Source organism: Spermophilus citellus (genome assembly GCF_964194105.1).
Source record: "Spermophilus citellus genome assembly, chromosome: 6".
Lineage (NCBI taxonomy): Eukaryota > Metazoa > Chordata > Mammalia > Rodentia > Sciuridae > Spermophilus > Spermophilus citellus.
In genome coordinates this window covers 87,976,522-87,997,704 of record NC_138187.1, presented here as the reverse complement: position 1 = coordinate 87,997,704, position 21,183 = coordinate 87,976,522, and the positions used below count along the sequence as shown (strand labels likewise).

General features: G+C 35.9%; 1 protein-coding gene across 2 annotated transcripts in view; it reads left to right on the top strand.

Annotated features, from left to right (window-relative positions):
* TAF3 (TATA-box binding protein associated factor 3) overlaps positions 1-21,183 on the top strand; it is a 174,865-nt gene that overhangs the window by 102,677 nt on the left and 51,005 nt on the right. For both annotated transcript variants that reach the window (XM_081300484.1, XM_081300485.1), the window contains one exon: positions 17,927-19,749. In XM_081300484.1, the coding sequence (XP_081156610.1) occupies positions 17,927-19,749 (1,823 nt within the window). The remainder of the gene's footprint in view (positions 1-17,926; positions 19,750-21,183) is intronic.

Below are 21,183 nucleotides of genomic sequence, written 5' to 3'. Positions count from 1 at the left end.
CCCTCATACTCACTGAATTTTTGCTATGTTGTTTAGCCAAAGCATTGTTTCAAATATAAAATCTATAGTAACATTTTAAAGTACGTATAATTAAAATTAGTGATAAACGACTAGAAAAGAGAGGTTTGAAAACAATGACCTTTTTTCACTATATTAGGTCTTATACAAAGAACGAATTATAGGAGTATTTTATTAGTATAGGATAGGCTCCAGATTCCCTTTCTACTTTATTGTCTAATTATTAAAACACCACACAAGCCAGGCGTGGTGGCACACACCTGTAATCCCAGCAGTTGGGGAGGCTGAGGCAAGAGGATCTCAAATTCAAAACCAACCTCAGCAATGGCGAGGTGCTGAGCAACTCAGTGACACCCTGTCTCTATATAAAATACAAAATATGGCTGGGGATGTGGCTCAGTGGCCAAGTACTCCTGAGTTTAACCTCAGTACCCTGCCCCATCCCCACCCCCGCCAAAAAAAACACCACACAAGTACAAGTATACAACACATAAACATAGCCTCTGCCATACATGGGTAAATCATCCTTATCCTGGTTTTGCCATTCAACACAGCACAGCCTCATTGTTCTCTGGTCCCTTCACTCTGCTTTAGTTCGCAGCTCATATATTTGACAAAGTCTTGATTTTGTTATTCTCTATGCCAAAGAAGGCAGGAACTCTTTCCACTGTGTTCTACTGTACCCCTGGTGCCTGGAGAAGTACCAGGCACACAGTAGGCATTCACAAAATTGTTGATTGATTTTTATAACACCAGAGCTTAACTGAAATACACTATACAATACACCTATTTAAAGTGTACAATTCAATGGTTTTTAGTATATTCACAGTGTTAAGACACCATCATTACAAACCATTTTAGAACATTCTTATCCTGCTAGCAGTCACTCCCCCACCCCCCAGCTCCTTCTAGCCCTAGGTAACTACTAAAGATTCCTGCTTATTCTAGATGTTTCATATAAATTGAATCAGGTGTTTGGTCTTTTGTGACTGGTTTCTTTCACTTAGCACAATGTTTTTTTACATTTTAATTTTAAAAAATTTTGTGGTACTGAGAATGAACCTAGGGGTGCTTTACCACTGAACTCCATCTCCAACCCTCTTTATTTTTTATTTAGAGACAGGGTCTTGGTAAGTTTCCCAGGCTGACTTTGAACTTTCAATATTCTTGCCTCAGCCTCACAAATTGTTAGGATTACAGGGTCATCCATGTTGTAGCATGTGACAGAATATCATTCCATCTTATTGCTAAGTAATATCCCATTCTTTGGCTATACCACATTTAATTGAATGATTTGAAATTTTAATAGCAAATATAATACTGCCAGTTGTTACTCCCTACCCACAAAGCATATTTCTGACCAATATACCCCACCCTCAATCTTCCCTCTAGTAAAGCCTCAACAAATACAGTTTCATTTTTACATTTATGTAAAATAGAAATAATTAGATGTAATAAGTCCTGGAAACATGTGATTTTTTTTTTCAACTCAGCAAAGATTTATTAATACTGTCCAGTGATCAGGGCTTCAGAATGAGTAAGTCAGGTTCCCTGCCCATAAGAGACTCACTAAGAGGAGAACCAACATTGTGAACACTTATCTCTTATTAAATGAGAAAGGAAAAGGAAAGAAGCTAACTGTCAAGTGCCTTCTGTTTGTTAGGAAGTAGCAGGGCTTTTACCATAAACCTATAGTGTATAAGTTAGAAGAAAACTGAAACCCTTGGGGGTTAAGTGTTTTGCCTGAAGTCATTATGTGAGAATTATGTGAGAGTTTTCCTGAATTCTTAAGATGTGTACTAAATTTTTTCTCTTGAAAAGTATTCTGTAATAAGGAGGGCATTAAATGCTATCAATTTTCTTCTGTGCCAAAGACGGTATGAAGAGTTGTATGGTCAAAGGCAGAGAGTTGTGAAAGCCATTGAAGATTTTTAAGTGGAAGTGTAGACACGATCAATGTCAGATTTCAGAAACTAGTTCTGATGGCAGAGTAGATGACCGAATTGAGATAGTAAGAAATTGGAAACCTGAGGACCAACTAGTATTCCATTTTAATAATCCAGGCCAAAGATGATAAAGATCTGGACTATAGCATTAGTTATAACAGCTACCATTTATTGAACACTTTGAGTATAAGAGATGTCACACCAAGTGCTTTGGTAACATTGACAAACTGTATCTTCACATGAATCCAATAACAGACATTACAGACAGCCCCTGACTTAACTGTCATTCAACTTACAGTTTTTCAACTTTATGATAGCTCAAAAGCAATATGCATTCGGATTCAGTAGACATCATACTTCAGATTTTGAATCTTGACCTTTTCCTTGACTAGTGATATGCCATACTATATCTTCTTGAAATACTAGGCGACAGCAGCAAGCAATCAGACACAAAATCACAAGGGCAAACAATCGATTCTGCTCAGCAGGGTGCTGTGTTGCTAAGCTTTGATGTTCAGTTAGGTTTGTTTAATTAAATGCATTTCTGACTTAGGTATTTTCACCTGACAACAGTTTTCTCAGACCTAACAACAGGTTTCTCAGAATTAACCCCATTGTAAATTGAGGAACATCTTTATTCTTATCATCCCATTTTTTTTTCATATGAGGCTAGAGACCTCCCCAAATTCACACAGCTTGCAAGTGGTAAAGTGGTAAAGGCAAGATTTGAAGTCAAGCGGCCTGAGTCCTACTAAGCTACATAGTTAATTAACCACTGCTTTCTGGCAACCAGACAGAAGAATGAAGCAAAGTTAGCTATATTGAGAAGGGAGCACATGAATAGAGGATTTTAAATCTACTCTTGATTGAACCCTGACATTTAGGGAATGACAGATTATGGTTCTGGAGTACCACATTTCTGAATCCTTCTGTCCCCAGCATTTGTTGCTGGTGCTTAGTATACTATAGACCATTAATAAGTGTTAGTTCCTTCTTGCTCTTTTCTCCTTTTCTTTATAAACTTGATTTTTCTGTAACTATTTCTGGTGCTGCTACTCTGGTTTTCTCATCATTGCACATAGTCAGCTACAGATTCAGTGTTTTTTACCCTGCTTCTTAATTACCCCTTGATCCATACCTTGAAATGTTCTCCTGGTCTCCAACCTAAGTTTTCCTAGTTTAGTTCTAGACCTTCTTTTCCAGCATAGTGCCTATGAATTGGTGTCTAGAGCACCTCAAATGTGCTCATCTGAGAAAATGAACATTATTTTATTTTATTTTACTTATTTTAAATTTAAAATGAATAATTTATTCACTATAAATTTGAAATGTACTTTAAGTATAAAATGCACTTCAGATTTCAAAAACTTGGTATGAAAAGAAAATAAAATATCTCATTAATAATTATTTTCACTTTGATTTCATGTTAAAAATACTTTTGATATATTAAGTTAAATATATTAGTAAAATTAATTTTGCCTGTTTTAATATTTCAATGTAGCTACTGGGCAATCTAAGCTTACGTTATATGGCTCATGTTATGTTTTCATTGCCTAATGGAAATATAGTCCTCTTAAAATCAGTCCTCTTAAAATTTATTCCTAATATGCGTATCACTCTGCTTACTCATTATTGCAAACTATCACAGTTTACATAATAACTGAAAATTTCTTGTAGGTGAGCATCTAGCACCCAGCACATCATAGATGTACAGCAAACAGTACCGAATGGAAGTCTTACTCTTACCAGCATTTTCTTCCTGGCTTCCAAACCTTACATTATACTTCATTGTACTTGCCAGTTTCATTCTAACCACCAAAGTCAGACACTTCTAGACATAACGTTAACATGAGCTTGAAGAATAAATGCTTTTCCTTTTTCTCTGAGCTCAAGGACAGCAGATGATAAGTGCAAGGTAAACCTTAAATACATGGTTTGTGCCTCTCGATTTTCACTTCTGTGCTAACTAAATAGAGTTCTAGGAGTAGCAAAAGTAAGCAAAAAATAGTTATGTTTGTTTTTAATTTTTTATTAGCGGTATCCAAAAGCAATTACTAATGAATTTAGAACTGTCATCACTAACATTTCATCTATTAGCAGAGACGGTCAAGAATTGATGTAAATGATTTGCTTATTTGGAGAACAAGTGGGTTTTTAAAATATCATTACCTCTTAGTAAACCAAATTTGAGTCAGCTGATTATCATAGGATTCTTTATACATTGAAAAAGGAGTAAGTTTTCTTGTTCTTTCTGCAGCTGATATGGATAAGAGAAGGAATGCAAAATCATGAATCCATTTATGAAGTGTACTTTTGAAATTATTTATCCATATCTTAAAATATTTGTGCATGTGTATGCCTGCATGTGTTTGTGTGTGTGTTGGGGGAGTTAGAGGTAGAGAGAGTAACTCGTTAAGCATGATTGTTAATTTTCTTTTAGTTTTCTGTCTACTTATTGCTTTGGATAAGCATACTGGAACACAGCCAAAAATTCAGGTGGCTGAATACTAATTTTGCTGAAATTAGATGCAACAGCCATCCCTGCCAATTTTCTATCTAAATTATGCAGAAATTTGACTCTTGTAAAACATAAATCTGGTCAAAAATAGAGTTCTAATTTTCTAGTTAGTCAGTAAGACCTTCAACAGACTAATTATTCTTGTTTTAGTTTTTACTGTTTATTTAGAAAAAGAAAAAAATTTTTAAATACAGTAAAAGTCTTAATTGCTTTTTCTCATGTAACCCAAATGTCGATTTTCCAGGACTAAAGGATATAACATTTATAACTTTTTCTGATATAAAGCAGGCATGAGCCTCAGAAAACAATTAGTGCATCTTTCAAACTACTATAGTTATTGAATAATTACTCAAATAATGGTCAGTAATGGAATACAAAGGGTTATCTCTTAGCTAATCCCCAAGTAATGGAATTGGTATATCTCTGATTTTTCTCTTAGCCTTCCAGGGTTTAGAAGAATGAGACAAAAGTGATTATGGGAACTAGAGGGAGCCACTGGAGGCCACAACGAAAAGGAGACCTTATCTTAAGCAATTAATCAAGAAACTCATATTGTGGGACAATTATTCAGAGTTAATTCTAAAATAGCTTTAGAGCCCCGGGTCTTGAGATATTTTTTTCCAGAATTTTGTCAAGGTCATTTAGAGCACTGGGACAGTCTTAAATTAGAATAAAGGTTTGGTTTAAGTATATGTATTATTCTACACCTATAAGTGTATGCAATATGAAATGCAGTGTTGAAGAGCCTACATGTAGTTGGAACTTTTTATTTTCATTTGTATGTAAATGCACAAAATAGAATAAAATGTAGTTCTAAAGATAAAGAGCCTTTTTTTTTTCTTCTTTTTTTTTTTTTTATTAGAGCTTTATAGTTGTACATAGTAGTTGTGTTCTCTCAGTGCCTGGGCAGAGCAGAGGCCAAGCCTCAAGTCACCCATCCTGCAGGCCCCTCTGCCCCTCCAAGCATGGCCTTCTCCAGCTGCTGCTCTGACAGCCACCAGCTGATGATCATGTCATAGCCTTTGCCCCTGTTCTCTTTTCTCCCTGAAATGCTTATTCAAGGTGTCATCACAAGGCTACATCTTTTCTCAGGGATCAAGTCTTAGCTGAAATGTCACTTCCTCCTTGGTGACTATCTCAAGTAACCCCTCCCCTTCTTCACACATTTTCCTATTTCTTTTGTCTTCTAAGCACTTAATCACTGTGAATTATCTTTTTTTAATTTGTTGCCAATAGTGGAATGCATTATGTAAGAAATAAATTTAAAAAAAGAAATAGACAACTGAAAATCAACAAACAATGTTTGCTAAGTGGTAGCTAAAATGACCAAGAAAAAAAAAGAGAAGACTCAAATTACTAAATCAAATAAAAATAAACAAATAAAATTTAAAAAATTATCGCCTATTTGACTTGCTAGTAAAATCCATGAGAAAGAAACCTTGTCTTTTGCTTACCTACCTCTAAATTGCCTAGAAAGTAGAATATTTTACTATCAATGCTAATCTGGAAAAGATAAGAATTTAAAATTCAAAGTTCAGTTTCTACTGAACACCATAAGATTGAAAAATAAACTATCATAAAGAAGGACCATCTGTATTTATCATCAGCCTTTAATGGTTCCTAGCTTAAATGCAGACTTAGCTCTGTCTCAGGCTTTGTCAGAGAAACAGACCAAAAAGGTATTAAGGATCAAGCTGTTACAAATTGTAATTCTTTATTTTGGGGATATAGAACAAATGACCAGAGAATACTTCTTCAAAAAGACGATGTTTAGCTTAAGCTTTACAGAGTAAGAGATAGAGGGAGAAGCATGGGCATAGCTGAATGAAGAGTGTTTCTACAGGAGAAGAGCAGAATATGTGGGCATAAAGACCTTGAGGAGGGAAAGACCTTGACTTGTCTTAGAAATTCAGGGAATGAGCATGCGGTTTGAACAGAATGTTCTATACATGGATAGTTCTTTGAATTAAATTAAAACATGTCCCAGCTTGGATTTAGAAAAATGTTTGCCTAAGTATAGTCAAAAACAATTTAATCAGTAGTCCATAAAGTATTCAATGCAGATGAGTTTATATCCATACAGTCTATACAGATGATCTTCTTTATGTGCAAATTTTGCTTGTGGGACTTTGCGTGCTTCCTAGCATGTATTTGTAGCCCCAAATGCTCACAAAACTCCCACAGAACTTTCCCACATGTACAAAGTGGCAAAAAACTGAGTCACTCAATGTTCCTGTTCCCAGATAAGGTTGAACAAGGTGACACTGTCTTGGTTTCAGCTCTCATACTGTAAACAAGTGTCATTTTTGTGGTCTGTGTAGTACCATATGTTTTATATTTTTGTGCTTTTTGTTGGTGATTTTGTATTTAAAGCGGCCTCGAGCATAGTGGTGTAGTGCTGTCTGCTGTTCTGAAGCACAAGAGACTAAGATGTAGCATAAGCTTCCTCAGACATGAGTTATACTGCTATTAGTTAGTAGTTCAATATTAATGAGTCCACACTAGATGTTAAACAAGGCATCTTTAAATAGAAACATATGAAACAAGGTTATGAACTAATCATTTGATGAAAATGTTGTGATCAGAGACTCACAGGAACCTACCCCCGCATTTCCCTAAGGAGTAGTGGATCAATGTTCATAGTTAGGTGTTCACAGCAACTTTATATATGATAACTATCATAAATAACAAGAACTAATCATACCTATATTTGTAAATACATAGTTAATATTGACGTGTAGCAATTCATCACAACATTTAGTAATTTAAAACAGCAACTCCCTGCTTTGAACGTGTGAGGTTCTATCCTCAGCACCACATAAAAATAAATAAATAAAGATATTGTATCCATCTCCAACTAAAAAAATTAAATTTAAACAGCAACTGTTTAGTAGCTCACATTTCTGTGGGTTGATATTTTGTGTTGACTCCACTGTGCAGTTTTCTGCTGGACATGGCAGGATTCGGTATATATTTGTGATTGCCTAGTGGGCAGTGCCCTCACTTAATGTGTCTGATGTTTGGCTGGGGGTCTGGGCTACACTCTTCTCTTCAAGCATGCTAACTTGAACTGACTTCCATGTTGATGCTTGTAAGTTTCGCAGGGGCTTCCCAAATTCTGTTAGCACTGCACCAGCCTTTTGAAAGGACACAGATTCAGGGAAGGGAATACTTTCTGCTCTTTCTTAGTGTAATTCATATATTAAACCTTGGCTGAGTTCTTTACATACTTTGTCTTGCTGTTACTCAAAAGCCAGAGAAGTAGAACTTCTTGCTCAGGTTGGCATAAAAGAAAATTGAAGTTCAGAAAGATTAAATGACCACTTAGCCAATAATTGGCAGAGGCACATCATATATGTGTGTGTGATTGCAAGGTTTTTTTTTTTTCTCCACTATTTTGCCTTCTGAGAGATAAATTGCTAACTTATCTTATTCTAGGACAAGGGGAAACAACAATAAGATTATTATTATCAACACAGGAAAGAAACAACTGCCATTGTTTGTCTTGGAAAAGAAACTGTGTCCTGTGCACAGTCTTCCTATTGTAGTAAGTTTAAGAAAATCATGATAGTAGTGATTTGTGAATATGTGGTGCTTGATTATAAATTCGATTTGCACCAAGGGCTTACATCTTGGATATGGAATCTTAGTTGTAATGGAATTTATTTTGAAAGACTTAAAGGAAGATGATTAAAATATTAGAGATATTGACATTGTCTGAAGAGATCTACTTGTATTTATTTCTTGTAAAAAAAAATCCACAATATTACCATAGCTAGGTCCTATTATGCTATTGTAATCATAGTTGAACCAAGAAGAGTGATTAACGATAGCAATTTATTGTATGTGAGGAGGAGAGAAAATAGGAGATGTTGTCGTTATCATAAATCATATCATAAATAACCAAAAAGAAGCACTCAGAATGCTTGTGTGGTGTCAGCAGCCAGCCCTTTCAGGCACGTTGGCCCAGCATGTAGCCATAGAAACCCCAAAGTCATATTGTTATCTTAGTCTTGCTGCAGTTATGTGATACAACAGTATTAACATATAGATTAGGCCATTTATAATACTAGGTGTCACTTCAGGTTGGCTTGCTTATATAGCATTTTAGTTTTTTATTGTACAGAATGTTAGTGAAATAGTGCTTTTTTTTTAAACAGGTCAATGTGTATATCGGTATTTATAACACATCATCTTCTCTCCACTATTAATATATTGTGTTATTGATTGGTTTTACTGTGTGAATTGTCATTGCCTAATTGTCTTGTTTTTGCTAGTAATTTCATTTTTTAAGTAAATTAGTTTATTTAAAAATACATACTCAATTGTATATGTTGAGCTGTGTTTTGAGGTTCTGATTACTGTTACATTATAGACAGGACAATTTAAAAATATTTTATGAGGAGATGTAGATGGAATTAATTTTTTTAGCCTCATTTAGAACTAAAAGATAAAATGTTGAGTGAATTGCAGTTGATTTAGATATTGCTGCTTCTCCTTCCCCCTCCACACATCCAGTCTCTCTTGTTATTTGCCAACTCTCCCAAGCTCCCACTCAACATCATCCCACCTGAGCCTGAGCCTGACCTTCCTGGCAGTACCCTTTGTTCCAAACCCATTTCATCTCCAATAATCCATCAAATCATTTCACTTATGTTCCATTTTTCTCAGTCTTCTCTCCCAAAATTAAGCTAGTTTCATTTTTAGCCTCACTGTCTTAAAAGTGTTTTGAAACAACATTTTAAAGATATTACCTTTATCCAAAGTCATAAATCTAGTGGCCAGACAGCACTGTCACATATTTTTCATTGAGATATTTAGGGTCAGGAATAACTTGGTCTTGCCCTAATTTAGATCATCCCACACACATGGTCAATTACATGTAAAGATGTCCCTAATAATAAAGACCTTTAGCTCTTAGAAATAGGAAGTCAGATATAAATATTTACGTTTTGTAAATGAGAAATCTTAGGTCTTAGTAGACTAATTGAGCTGTGTTAGGTTGAACTGTGGGTCTGGGAACAGATTCCAGCCATATTTCAGTCCAGCTTCGTTTCTAGTAATTTCCATTTCTTTCCTCATATCTGTCCTACTTGTGTACCTTCTGCAGATCCCTGCTCTACCACTTGAATTGATGTCTGGCCACGAAATGTTGTTGATTCTTAAAGATAGGAAATTACCATAGTTGCATTCAGTAAGTGAATGAGTGAATGAATGAGTACTTGGAGCATTGAATCACCTCAAGGAGCTGGTTATGATAAACATACCCAATATCCAGATGAATATAAAGGTATTTTTAAGGAAATAAATTTAAATATTCCTTTCACTGCTTATTAATAAAAAAAGGATCTGATAAAACGATGCATAGATGAATAGAAAAATAATAAAGTTTGTGTCATCTTTGTAGAAATTGTTTCTGCATGTATTTAAAAGTGAGAAATCTAGCTTTAAATACACTTAATTTGGGGAAAAATATATACATACAGCATTTTATTGTGCCTTTATTTAAAGTTTAAATAGGAAGTGTATTTTCTGCTTAGTTTGAGAACATGCCACTGAATTTTAGAAGTTGCATGCATCTGTGTAGTTAATGAGATAAAAAGCTTTCATGCCATGTGCAAACAATTTCCTTTTTTTCCCTAATGTCTATGAGCATTTTAGATTATAGTGTTTCTTTAAAGGCATTTACTATTCTAGTTAAAAAAGATATTTTGTTCTAAGTCAATATTTATAGTGGCTTGGAATTAACCTCCCTGAAATCCTTGTGGTTTGTTCAGATCTTATTGCCTTGTTTTGTTTTTGTTTGAGAAGTTTGGTAAAGAGGCATGTTTTTCTCATTATTCCTCAAGGAAATGTAGGGAGTGTGGATTATTTATTTGTGTCATTAATGAAGGAAAATTGGAATGGAGTTTGTGGTGCCTTGCCCCCATCAACATTTGTGAGATTTTTAAAAGATGGACATTAATATGAATACATTTTATTTATTTTATGTGATTAAAAGAGAATTTGACTATTGTTCTAAGTCACACATTGATGCCTTTAGGATAAAGGACCTTCTACTACTTAAACAGTTATCAAAAATTATAGTAAATTTTATTATACAAAGTTAAGTATAATTATTGCATAATTATAAGTCATTTAAATAATAAGTGAATCTAGGTAAAGACTATTCCTGAGTTCTTTTGTTGTTGTTTTGGTTTTTTGGTGGTATGGTGGTATTTCATTTTGAAACTGGGTTTTGCTGACTTGCCAAAGCTATCCTCCTGCCTCAGCCTCTAAGAACAGTGGGATTACAGGTGTATTCCACTTCACTGAGCTATTCATGGGTTCTTTGTAGTTATTTATATTATGATAAGCTTTCCTGCTGTCGTTAAATACCTGTATTTTTTTTTTTTTTTAAAGAGAGAATTTATTTATTTTTTAGTTCTCGGCGGACACAACATCTTTGTTGGTATGTGGTGCTGAGGATCGAACCCGGGCCGCACGCATGCCAGGCGAGCGCGCTACCGCTTGAGCCACATCCCCAGCCCAAAAATACCTGTATTTTTAACTGTGGTGATGAATACAAATTCTGAGTCATTCATATTATTTCACATTGTTTTCTTTTTTTGACCAATGAAAAAGCATACTCTATGTGTTAGTCTACTTTCTGTCACTATAACAACTACCTGAGACAACCAATTTATGAAGAAAACTTTATTTTGACCCATATTTTCAGAGGTTTCCATCAGTGATCAGTCAACCCTGTTGCTTTGAGACTGTGGCAAAACAGCACATCATAGCAGGAGCCCATGGTGGAGCAAAACCTCTCACATGAACCTTTGGAGGACATTTAAGATCCAAACTCCTACATGCAAAACCACTTGGCAGAATGAAAAGTTCTTCCTTATTGAGGCAATTTTTCTATGATTGAACTGTAACATTCATATTTTAGTGCATCTATATGAAAAGTAGGGTATTGATAGTAGACATGACTTAAATCAGTAAGTTAAAATTTTTTTGAAAATAGAGATTCCCACACTGGTTTAGGTGTGATTCTGCTTATGTCCTTTTGTTGTTGGTGGTGGTGGTGTTTTATTTTTTTCTCCTCAAGAAGTAGAGGGCTTATATCATAATTTATGGTGTTCTCCAGTGAATGATAATGATTATAATCATAACAAATATCATAATTTGAACAAATTCTCACCGGGAGGAAAAACATTAAAAGTCATATCACAGGGCTGGGGTTGTGGCTCAGTGGTAGAGCGCTTGCCTAGCATGTGTGAGGCACTGGGTTCAATCCCCAGCACCACATAAAACTAAATAAACAAAAATAAAGGTATTGTGTCCGTCTACAATTAAAAATATTTTTGAAGGGGCCTGGGGTTGTGGCTCAGTGGTACAGCAGTTACCTAGCATATGTGAGGCACTGGGTTCAATTCTCAGCACCACATATGAATGGCTGAATAAAATAAAGGTCCATCAACAACTATAAATATATATATATATATTTTTTCAGTCATATCATTGTTAACTTTGGCCAACTTTTAACCCAACCAGAAAGAAGGCACTTGTTTTGTAACTCCTTACTCCCCCATAGGAACATGAGTATGAAGACTTATCAAGCAGGTGGCTTCCTTAACTGGAATAGCCACCATCTTAAGTCTCTGCAACAACTCTCTACTGTTTTCATTGCAGAACAGAGTTGTGGGGCAGATGGTTGAGGAGATTGGTACTATTTGACCCACAGGTGCTAACTCTGGTCTTGTGCTCTTTTGTGTTTCGTGGTTTTACAGTGATGATAGAGATTGCTTTTTGGTTTTTAATCTTTTTCAAAAGTGTTGTAAGGTTGACTTTACAATGCGTATCTCTGCTATTGACCAGTATTATTATTTAGAAGCTTGAGTACTTACCTCTAATTATTGCTTACTTTTTACTGTTCTCTCAAGGTACGTGATGCTAATATCCACATCTGCTGAGTCGAGAAAGAAAGCACTAAGAAGTTAAAGAAGTTGCTTAAATTTCACAATGAACAATCAGTTTTTCATGAACTAGGGTTTTATCTAATACTTATTTATCACATATATACAGAAGAATCCTTTCCTCCAGTTTCAAAAATTTGAAACAATAGAAATATCTCATATCATCAGATATAATATTTAATTTCTTTTGGACAAATTGTTCAGTTTTGTAATCAAACTGTTTTCCCAGATGAGCATTAGAAAATATTAAGACACTTGTAGGATGTTTTATAATTATTAATAAATAGTGCTCATTTTTCACATACTTTACCCATAGTAAAAGGTAAACCATTCAGTAGCCATCACGTATTTATCTTATTGAAAAATCTTAGAAAATAGAATTTAAATTATCCATGTAATAAAAAGTCAGAAACTTACTATGCATAACCATCAACTAAGTTTGTGTTGGAGCAGCCATCAGCTAGATGAACTTATTTCAGTTGGTAATATTTCTAGAATAAAATACATTCACTGCAGTAGAAAAACTCCCTACCCAGGAGAATGGATAATTAAGTGTAGAACATTTCGGCAACAGTGCAAATGAATGAACTGTACTATATAGTACCTGCGTCAACCTAGGTAAATGTCAGAAATCATATTGGGTGGAAAAAAGCAAAAGAACATTACATAGTATGAAATTTATGTAAAGTTCAAAAACAAGAAAGCTACATTCAAATGTGGTGAAACTATAATGGAAATGGGGACTGGTGGATTTTTTTAAATCTTGACTTTATTTTTGTCAACAGGAGTTATCCAGAGACTGGAATAGGGTAGCGAAAGCAGGGGTTAGTGGGAAAGGAGCCAAAGTCAGGAAAATGACATTGCTAATATGCTGTTTCTGAAATTAGGTTATGGTTTTACAGTATTTATTCATTATCATGCATTATACCTTATGTATACACTATGGTGTTTGTAGGTATCAGATAATTACTCATTTAAAAGATTATTTAAAATGCCTTCATACTTTTTGCTGTTCTTATTAAAATTATAAGGCTTTCTTTTCCAGCAAAGTTCTTTGCCCATTTTGATTGATTTTGATACTACAATTAAAGTTTTCTTATAAGATTTTAAAAAGTGAATAGGAAATTATAAATTAAACTAATAACCTTGATTCTTTAAAAAAAAATTTTTCAAACCTTTTTATTTTTAGGTATTCTTAAAATCAACATTTGTGATAATGTAGTATTGTAATTAATATCTATCCTTTAAATCACATAAAACCTCTAGATTAATATGTTGGCAACAGGGACTTGAAATTTATAGAAATAAATTAGCAACACCAGAATATAATCCTGGCTAGTTTTTGTGTAGTCCTACTTTGAAACAAGTTTTATGCCAATTTTTTTCTCTCATTTAACAACCAATATTAGTTTTTTATTATTTTTATGAGTTATTTTAACTCTAAATTAAAAACAAACCAGTGAATTTTCTAAGTTATTTATATGAAGCTATTAATTTTCTTCCTAGCCAAACCAGACATATTTTCTTCAGTTCAAATATCTATCTGGCAGCCATCTTGCCAATTCCAATCTGATAAAATTGCACTAATAAAATAATACAATTTCAAGCATACTATGTTCAGAATACAATTTTTCAAGCTGTTCTGATTAAAAACCAGTTGTTGCATCTGGAGGACTCGAAATTATCTTGCTAGTATAATAGTCCTTGGGTAACCCCTTTCTAGAGACTGTTTAAGTTAGAGCATTTCCCAGTATCTTGCTAAGGAGCTCTCTAGAGGACTCATACTCAAAAGTAAGACAGATTGAAATTAGCCTCCAGAATTAGAACAAAGTGCACCTTTCCCCCGTTTTTTCCAATCAATGTGTCTTTCTGTCTCTTTCTCTTCTTTCTTTCCTTCTTTTCTTTTTCTTTTTCTTTTCTTATACTGTGGATCAAACCAGGGTCAGTTAACCACTGATCTACATCCCCATCCCTTTTTATATTTTGAGACAGGGTCTTGCTACATTGCTTAAAGATCTAGCTCAGTTGCTCAGGCTGGCCTTGAACTTGGAACCTTCCTGCCTCTCATCTTCTCATGTTGCTTTGGATTTCAGGCCTGCACCACCTATGTGGTCAGAGTTCGTTTTAATACATTATTGCTGCCAAACCTTTATCTTTCTGCCTTGGCATCTTTGGGATTTATGAATCACTATAGAGTAAAAGGAAATTCTTTGAAATTTAGAAATATAATATTAATAAGTATTCTAAAAAATTTCATTCACTTTGATAATATCCTAAAGTTTCTTCTTTCTGATTTTTCATGTTTACCAGTTGAGCAAATTCATTCTCATAAGAGTGAGGAGGGAATGAAATATTCACATGATCTGAATATTGTAGTTCTAGGACACGGATCAGCAAATCTTCTCTGTAAAGGGCCAAATAATAAATCCCTTAGGCATTCTTTGTTACATACATAACTGTAATACAGTTATACATGCAGCAAAGAGGGTGAGTGGCCATTTCCAGTTTCTAAGGAAAAGCATTACAGAAGGGGGGACATTTGGTGGGAGTCTTAGAAAAAATAGCCACTAGTGTGTCAGGAGGGCAAAGATATTTCAGGCAAAGGGAGTTTCATGAGCAGAGGCACTGAAGTGTAGCAGAGCCCTGTATATCTGGGGAACTGCACAGAAGTGTGTCTGGAATGGGTGGAGCACTTCCGCCCACTGTGAATGAAGCTACTTACCATACTGGATCATGGAGCACCTTTCTTAGACATGCCAAAGAAATTGGATTTTTATATTTTAGAGTGATAATTTTTCTAACATGTTTTAGTCTAACAACAAAGCTTTTGTGGAAGCTCAGCATGTAAACCATACCTTTGGAGGTAACTCCCCCATTTAGTAGAGAATAGGAGAACTCATCTCTACTGAGTAGTAGTCTCAGAACGAATTCCAGAAAATCCTCAGACTCCAAGGGATGCCTTTTGCAAACTACTTCTGATGGGACCAGTGAAAAGATAAGATGGGGAGCCACACCTCAGATGTGCACACACAGAAAGTCATGTGTAAAAGATGGTTCTGAGGAAGGTGCCACTGAGGCCGAGACCAGATAGAGACTTGTCACAGTTGCAGAGAAGAGGCTTTAGGGCTTGGGACTAAGCAGACAGTAATGGCGGCAAAACATATTAAAGGAAATAGAATAGAAAACTTGTATTCACGGTACAGATTGGAAGGGGACATAGGGAAGGAAGTAATCTGCTATGACTCCTGTGTTTCTGTTCCAGGTACTGGATGGATGATGGTGTCATTATCAAGTAACAGCAGCAAGTATATGCTAAAGTCGCCTTGTTCTTTACAGTTTGCAGAATGCTTCCCATCCGTCGCCTCATCCATGTCCTGTGATCTCCCCTTAATGCTTTTATAGCCTGACTTTTGGTGCTGTTATTCTTCATCCTTTTCTCTGTTCTGTTTCTCTAATCTATCTATCTACCTACCTATATCTATCTATCTGTCTAACTTTGGGAGATGAGATCTCACTGTGTTGCTCAGGCCAGTCTTGAATTCACAATCCTCCTTCCTCTGCCTCTTGGGTAGCTGGAATTATGAGAGCACACCCCTACCCCCACCTCTCCTTCATTCTCATTGGCCTCATGAGTCCTGACTTGATTCTCTAGGCTTCCTTTTTAATATTCTTGCTCCACTGGTCTCCTTGACATCTGATCCTCTGTATTTCTTTAATTCTTCTTCCCCTTATCTTTATATGTAGTTATTCTTAAAAATATTTGAACCTGCTGCCTCTTATTTCACCCTTGCTCATACATCTATTATTATGATTTCAATCATCTCAAGAAAGAGCCTTCTCTCACACACCTGACCTATTTTCTGAACTTTGGGATTATGTTTTTAGCTGCCTACAAGACATTGCTGACTAAATGTTTATCAAACTCTGTGTCTAGGCATCGAAGTAATAATCACTGTCCTCTTTTTCCGTATTTCCTGTTTCTATTAATGACTACATTTATCACTCTCTAGGCCTCAAAGTGTTGAAATTGTATTTGAACCCTTTCTCAACTTTTGTACTTCATTGCTGTCAGGTTCTATCCATTCTGTTTTCAGAACATCATTTACCTCTGTGCTTCCTATTTGTTACCACTATTCTAGTTTAGACTTTTGTTGCCTTTTACCTATATCATTTCAGTAACCCTATAACTTGTCCCCTTTCCTTTAGTATCTATTTAATCTCCCATCCCATTCACCCATATTTCTGCCAGTGTAAGTTTTCTAATACATATCCCAGTCATCTTCTCTGTTTGTCTCCATTTTTGTCCATTGTTGGTTCCAGTTGGCCTCCCTGTCCAGATTACCAGTAGAATAAAGGTCATATTCCTTTTTCTGGAATTCAAAAGTTCTGTGATCTGGATACAATTTTACTAAATTTTATTTCCATTGCTTCTCATTTTGCACCCTACTTTCCAAACAAATGAAATTATTCCCTAGTTCTTATATGCTTACTTTTTTCTACTTCTATCTCTGTCATCTGATCCTTCATCCTGGACTTTGCCACTCCCAATTCCAGATATTCCAAAGATTGTATAATTACTAAGTTTTCCCCACACTTAACATTGCTGTGATCTGTTTTCCTCTGAATTTTATAGCACTTTGTCTATGGTACTTATCACTTTCTGTGTGCTATACACATTAGCATTATTTTCCCACTAAATTATGAGCTCTTTTAAGTTATGAATTCTCCCTGAGCTCTTTCAGTCTATTTTATGCTAAGTTAATATTTAAAGAAAGAAATAATCTGATGTTGCAACCCTGTCAAGTAGGTAGAGCAAGTAGCATTGGCCCCTTTTGAAAGGTCAGGAAGCAGCCTCCTTGAGGTTGACAGATTGCCCAAGGCTGGTTGCTCTGTAGTGCCAGAACTCTAGCTGAAACATCATCTTTCCAAAGTCTGAACAAAATATATTGTATTATACATACTGCCTCTCAAACAGCTGACATCAAAAAAAATAAGTTATAAGTAGGAAAATAATTATATTCAGAAAATTGAAATTTATTCCAGAAGTTTTTTAAAAAGCATGCCTTTCTGTTGCTTCTGAGGATGGTAGTCATATAATAACCCATCTCTTGATTTCTAGAGGGGTGTGTGTATATGTGTGGGGTGGGGCATGGGAAGAACATGGAAATTGATAGACAGTATTTACTCAGGTTAGGAAAAGAGCTCCTTAAGGAAGCAGCAGAAGAAAAACTGGAAATACTTAGCAAAGTCTAGATCCTGAAATTAGAGCCAGGTAACCTGAGAGCACAACAATTAGTTTATACATCTGCCATCACTGACTATTGCTCTTAAAAAGGATGGCACACAGGTAGGGAAGAGCCTTGGGAACTTTCAGCCTTACTCTCCAAACAGTTTCATTTCTTTCCTAGAAATTGTCTTTGAAGCATTGTTTTTATTAGCTTTTGTTACATTCCAATAATACTTCTTTTTTCTTTTTTTATCAGAGGAAGAAGAAGAGCAGGTACCCACTGATGGGGGCACATCAGCAGAAGCCATGCAAGTTCCCTTGGAAGAAGATGATGAATTGGAGGAGGAGGAAATTATTAATGATGAAAATTTCTTGGGTAAAAGACCATTGGACAGTCCTGAAGCTGAAGAAATACCTGCCATGAAACGACCGCGGCTGTTAAACACTAAAGGGGACACACTAGATGTAGTATTATTGGAAGCTCGAGAACCACTCAGCTCAATAAATACACAAAAGATCCCTCCAATGCTCTCTCCAGTCCATGTACAGGACAATACAGACCTCGCACCTCCATCACCAGAGCCACCCATGTTGGCTCCAGTGGCAAAATCACAAATGCCGACTGCAAAGCCATTAGAAACCAAGTCATTTCCACCCAAGACAAAGACCAAAACCAGTTCTCCAGGACAGAAAACTAAGTCACCTAAAACTACCCAGTCACCAGCAATGGTTGGAAGTCCTATTCGGTCCCCAAAAACTGTCTCCAAAGAAAAGAAATCACCTGGACGTTCTAAAAGCCCCAAAAGCCCCAAAAGCCCCAAGATTATGTCTCATATTCCCCAACCACCTATCAGACCTGAAACACCAAATAGGACTCCTTCAGCCACAGTAAGTGAAAAAATTAGTAAAGACACCATCCAGATAAAACAAACACAAACTCCCCCCGATGCTGGGAAACTGAACAATGAGACTCAGCCGAGAAAGGCTGTGGTGACGGACAAAACGATCGATGACTCTATTGATGCTGTGATTGCTCGAGCCTGTGCTGAACGGGAGCCAGATCCTTTTGAATTTTCTTCTGGATCAGAATCTGAAGGAGATATTTTTACCAGCCCTAAGAGAATTTCAGGTTCGGAGTGTATCACTCCAAAAGCTTCCACTTCTTCGAACAATTTCACCAAGTCAGGATCCACTCCTCTTCCTCTTTCAGGGGGAACTTCAAGTTCTGATAACTCATGGACGATGGATGCCTCCATCGACGAGGTGGTGCGGAAGGCGAAACTAGGAACCCCTGCCAGTATACCTCCCAGCTTCCCTTATATCTCTTCTCCCTCCATTTCTCCTCCCACTCCTGAACCTCTCCACACTGTGTATGAGGAGAAAACCAAGCTGCCTTCATCAGTGGAGGTAAAGAAGAAGTTGAAAAAAGAACTGAAGACTAAATTAAAAAAGAAAGAAAAGCAGAGGGATAAGGAGAGGGAAAAAGACAGAAGCAAAGAAAAAAGTAAAGAGAAAGATAAAATTAAAGAGAAGGAGAAAGAAAGGGAAGTTGGCAAGGAAACGAAGTACCCATGGAAGGAGTTTCTGAAAGATGAAGAATCAGATCCCTATAAGTTTAAAATAAAAGAATTCGAAGACATTGATCCGAAAGTGAGATTGAAAGATGGAATTGTGAGGAAGGAGAAAGAGAAGCATAAAGATAAGAAGAAAGATAGAGAAAAAGGCAAGAAAGATAAAGATAAGAGAGAAAAGGAAAAACTTAAAGATAAAGGTAGAGAAGAGAAGATGAAGGCCCCACCCGCACCACTGGTATTGCCCCCCAAAGAAATGGCTCTGCCCTTGTTCAGCCCTAGTGCAGCAGTGCGGGTTCCCTCCATGCTGCCTGCCTTGTCACCAATGCTCCCCGAAAAACTGTTTGAGGAGAAAGAGAAACCTAAAGAGAAAGAAAGGAAAAAAGACAAAAAGGAGAAGAAGAAAAAGAAAGAGAAGGAGAAGGAGAAGAAAGAGAAGGAAAGGGAGAAAGAGAAAAGAGAGAGAGAGAAGAGAGAGAAAGACAAGGAGAAACACAAGCATGAAAAAGTAAGCAGTTTATCATTTTCGGCACTATCTGAACAAAGTCCTAGTGAAAAACACAGGTAAACAAAGCCAGCAATTCTATCTGTGTTCTGGATGTAAATCACCCATAACTTAACTGGAAATCCATTTGTAATAAGGTTGAAAGTTTAATTTTAATTCTGGAAGCCATAAGCTTGTAATCAAGCCCAACCCATGTACACTTGAAGATGTTAAAAGTTCTTAGCTTAAACTCTGTATTAACTGTGCTAATCTCTGGCAGGTTTTTTTGGGGTTTTTTTTGTTTTTTTTTTTTAGAAATCTGTAATTTTAAAGAGTGAATGATATTTGTGTTAATTATCAAGTATACTGCATAATATTTTGCACTATTAGATACTTGGGAAAAACAGAACCCATTTTTCTAAGCACATACAAAATCATATCCCTGCTTTAAGAGGATAGCAAGGCCCAGGGAAGGACTTCTGACTTGGGTTTCTTTCTGGAGAGCCATTCTGGCATTTATTCAGGGTTCTGACTGTCTACAGTATTTTGAGTAGCATCTCTTATTCCTTCCATTTTCTACATTAACAAGATTAGAACTCGTTCTGAGGCTCTTAGCCTGAGCCTCTAGGCTGGTCTGGCAGTCTGACTTGTGAGCAGAAAGTAATTCCACATAGCAGAGATGTTTACCTTGTCAGTAAACAGAGTTCATCCAGAGAAACTGAAAGATCCTGCTATTTTGTAGGAGCCAGGACCTCCATCCTGTTGGCACAGGACATGGCCTCTGCCCATATGACTTTGTTCTTTCTCCATGGCTCTTGGGATTATTATACTTGTTGACTGGTTGATTTCAAAATTTTGTTTAAAGTTTCTAAAATAGCAACTTTCTATTCAGAGTGCCATCCATACAACCCCTCAGAGATCCTTTCCCTAACCTATAAAAGTGATCTTCTCTGTTTGAACTTGACTTCAAAATAATAGTGAGTAATTTTTTTCAACATAATAAATATAAATTTGACCTATAGCAGATCTATTACCAATAACTTTGCAGTATTTTTAACTTCAGACTTATCTAGAAAACTTAATTTGAGTGAAAATGGTAATGGCAGCTCTCACATCTTTCTGCCTAACTTTATTCTTTCTTTGTCCCCCTTGGCCATTCTAAAATAGAAAGACATAGAATGGAAATGCTGATATCAATAACCAAATATTGGGGCTGGGGTTGTGGCTCAGTGGTAGAGCTCTTGCCTAGCACATGTGAGGCACTGGGTTCAGTCCTTAGCACCACATAAAAATAAATAAATAAAGACATTGTGTCCATCTATAACTAAAAAAATTTTTTTAAATAACTGAATATTGGCAATTTAAGTATATACAAAAATTCAATTCTTTATTTACATTTTTAAAATTATTTATCATTATATTATTTATTCTTATGTACAACTTGACAGGTTTGAAAGC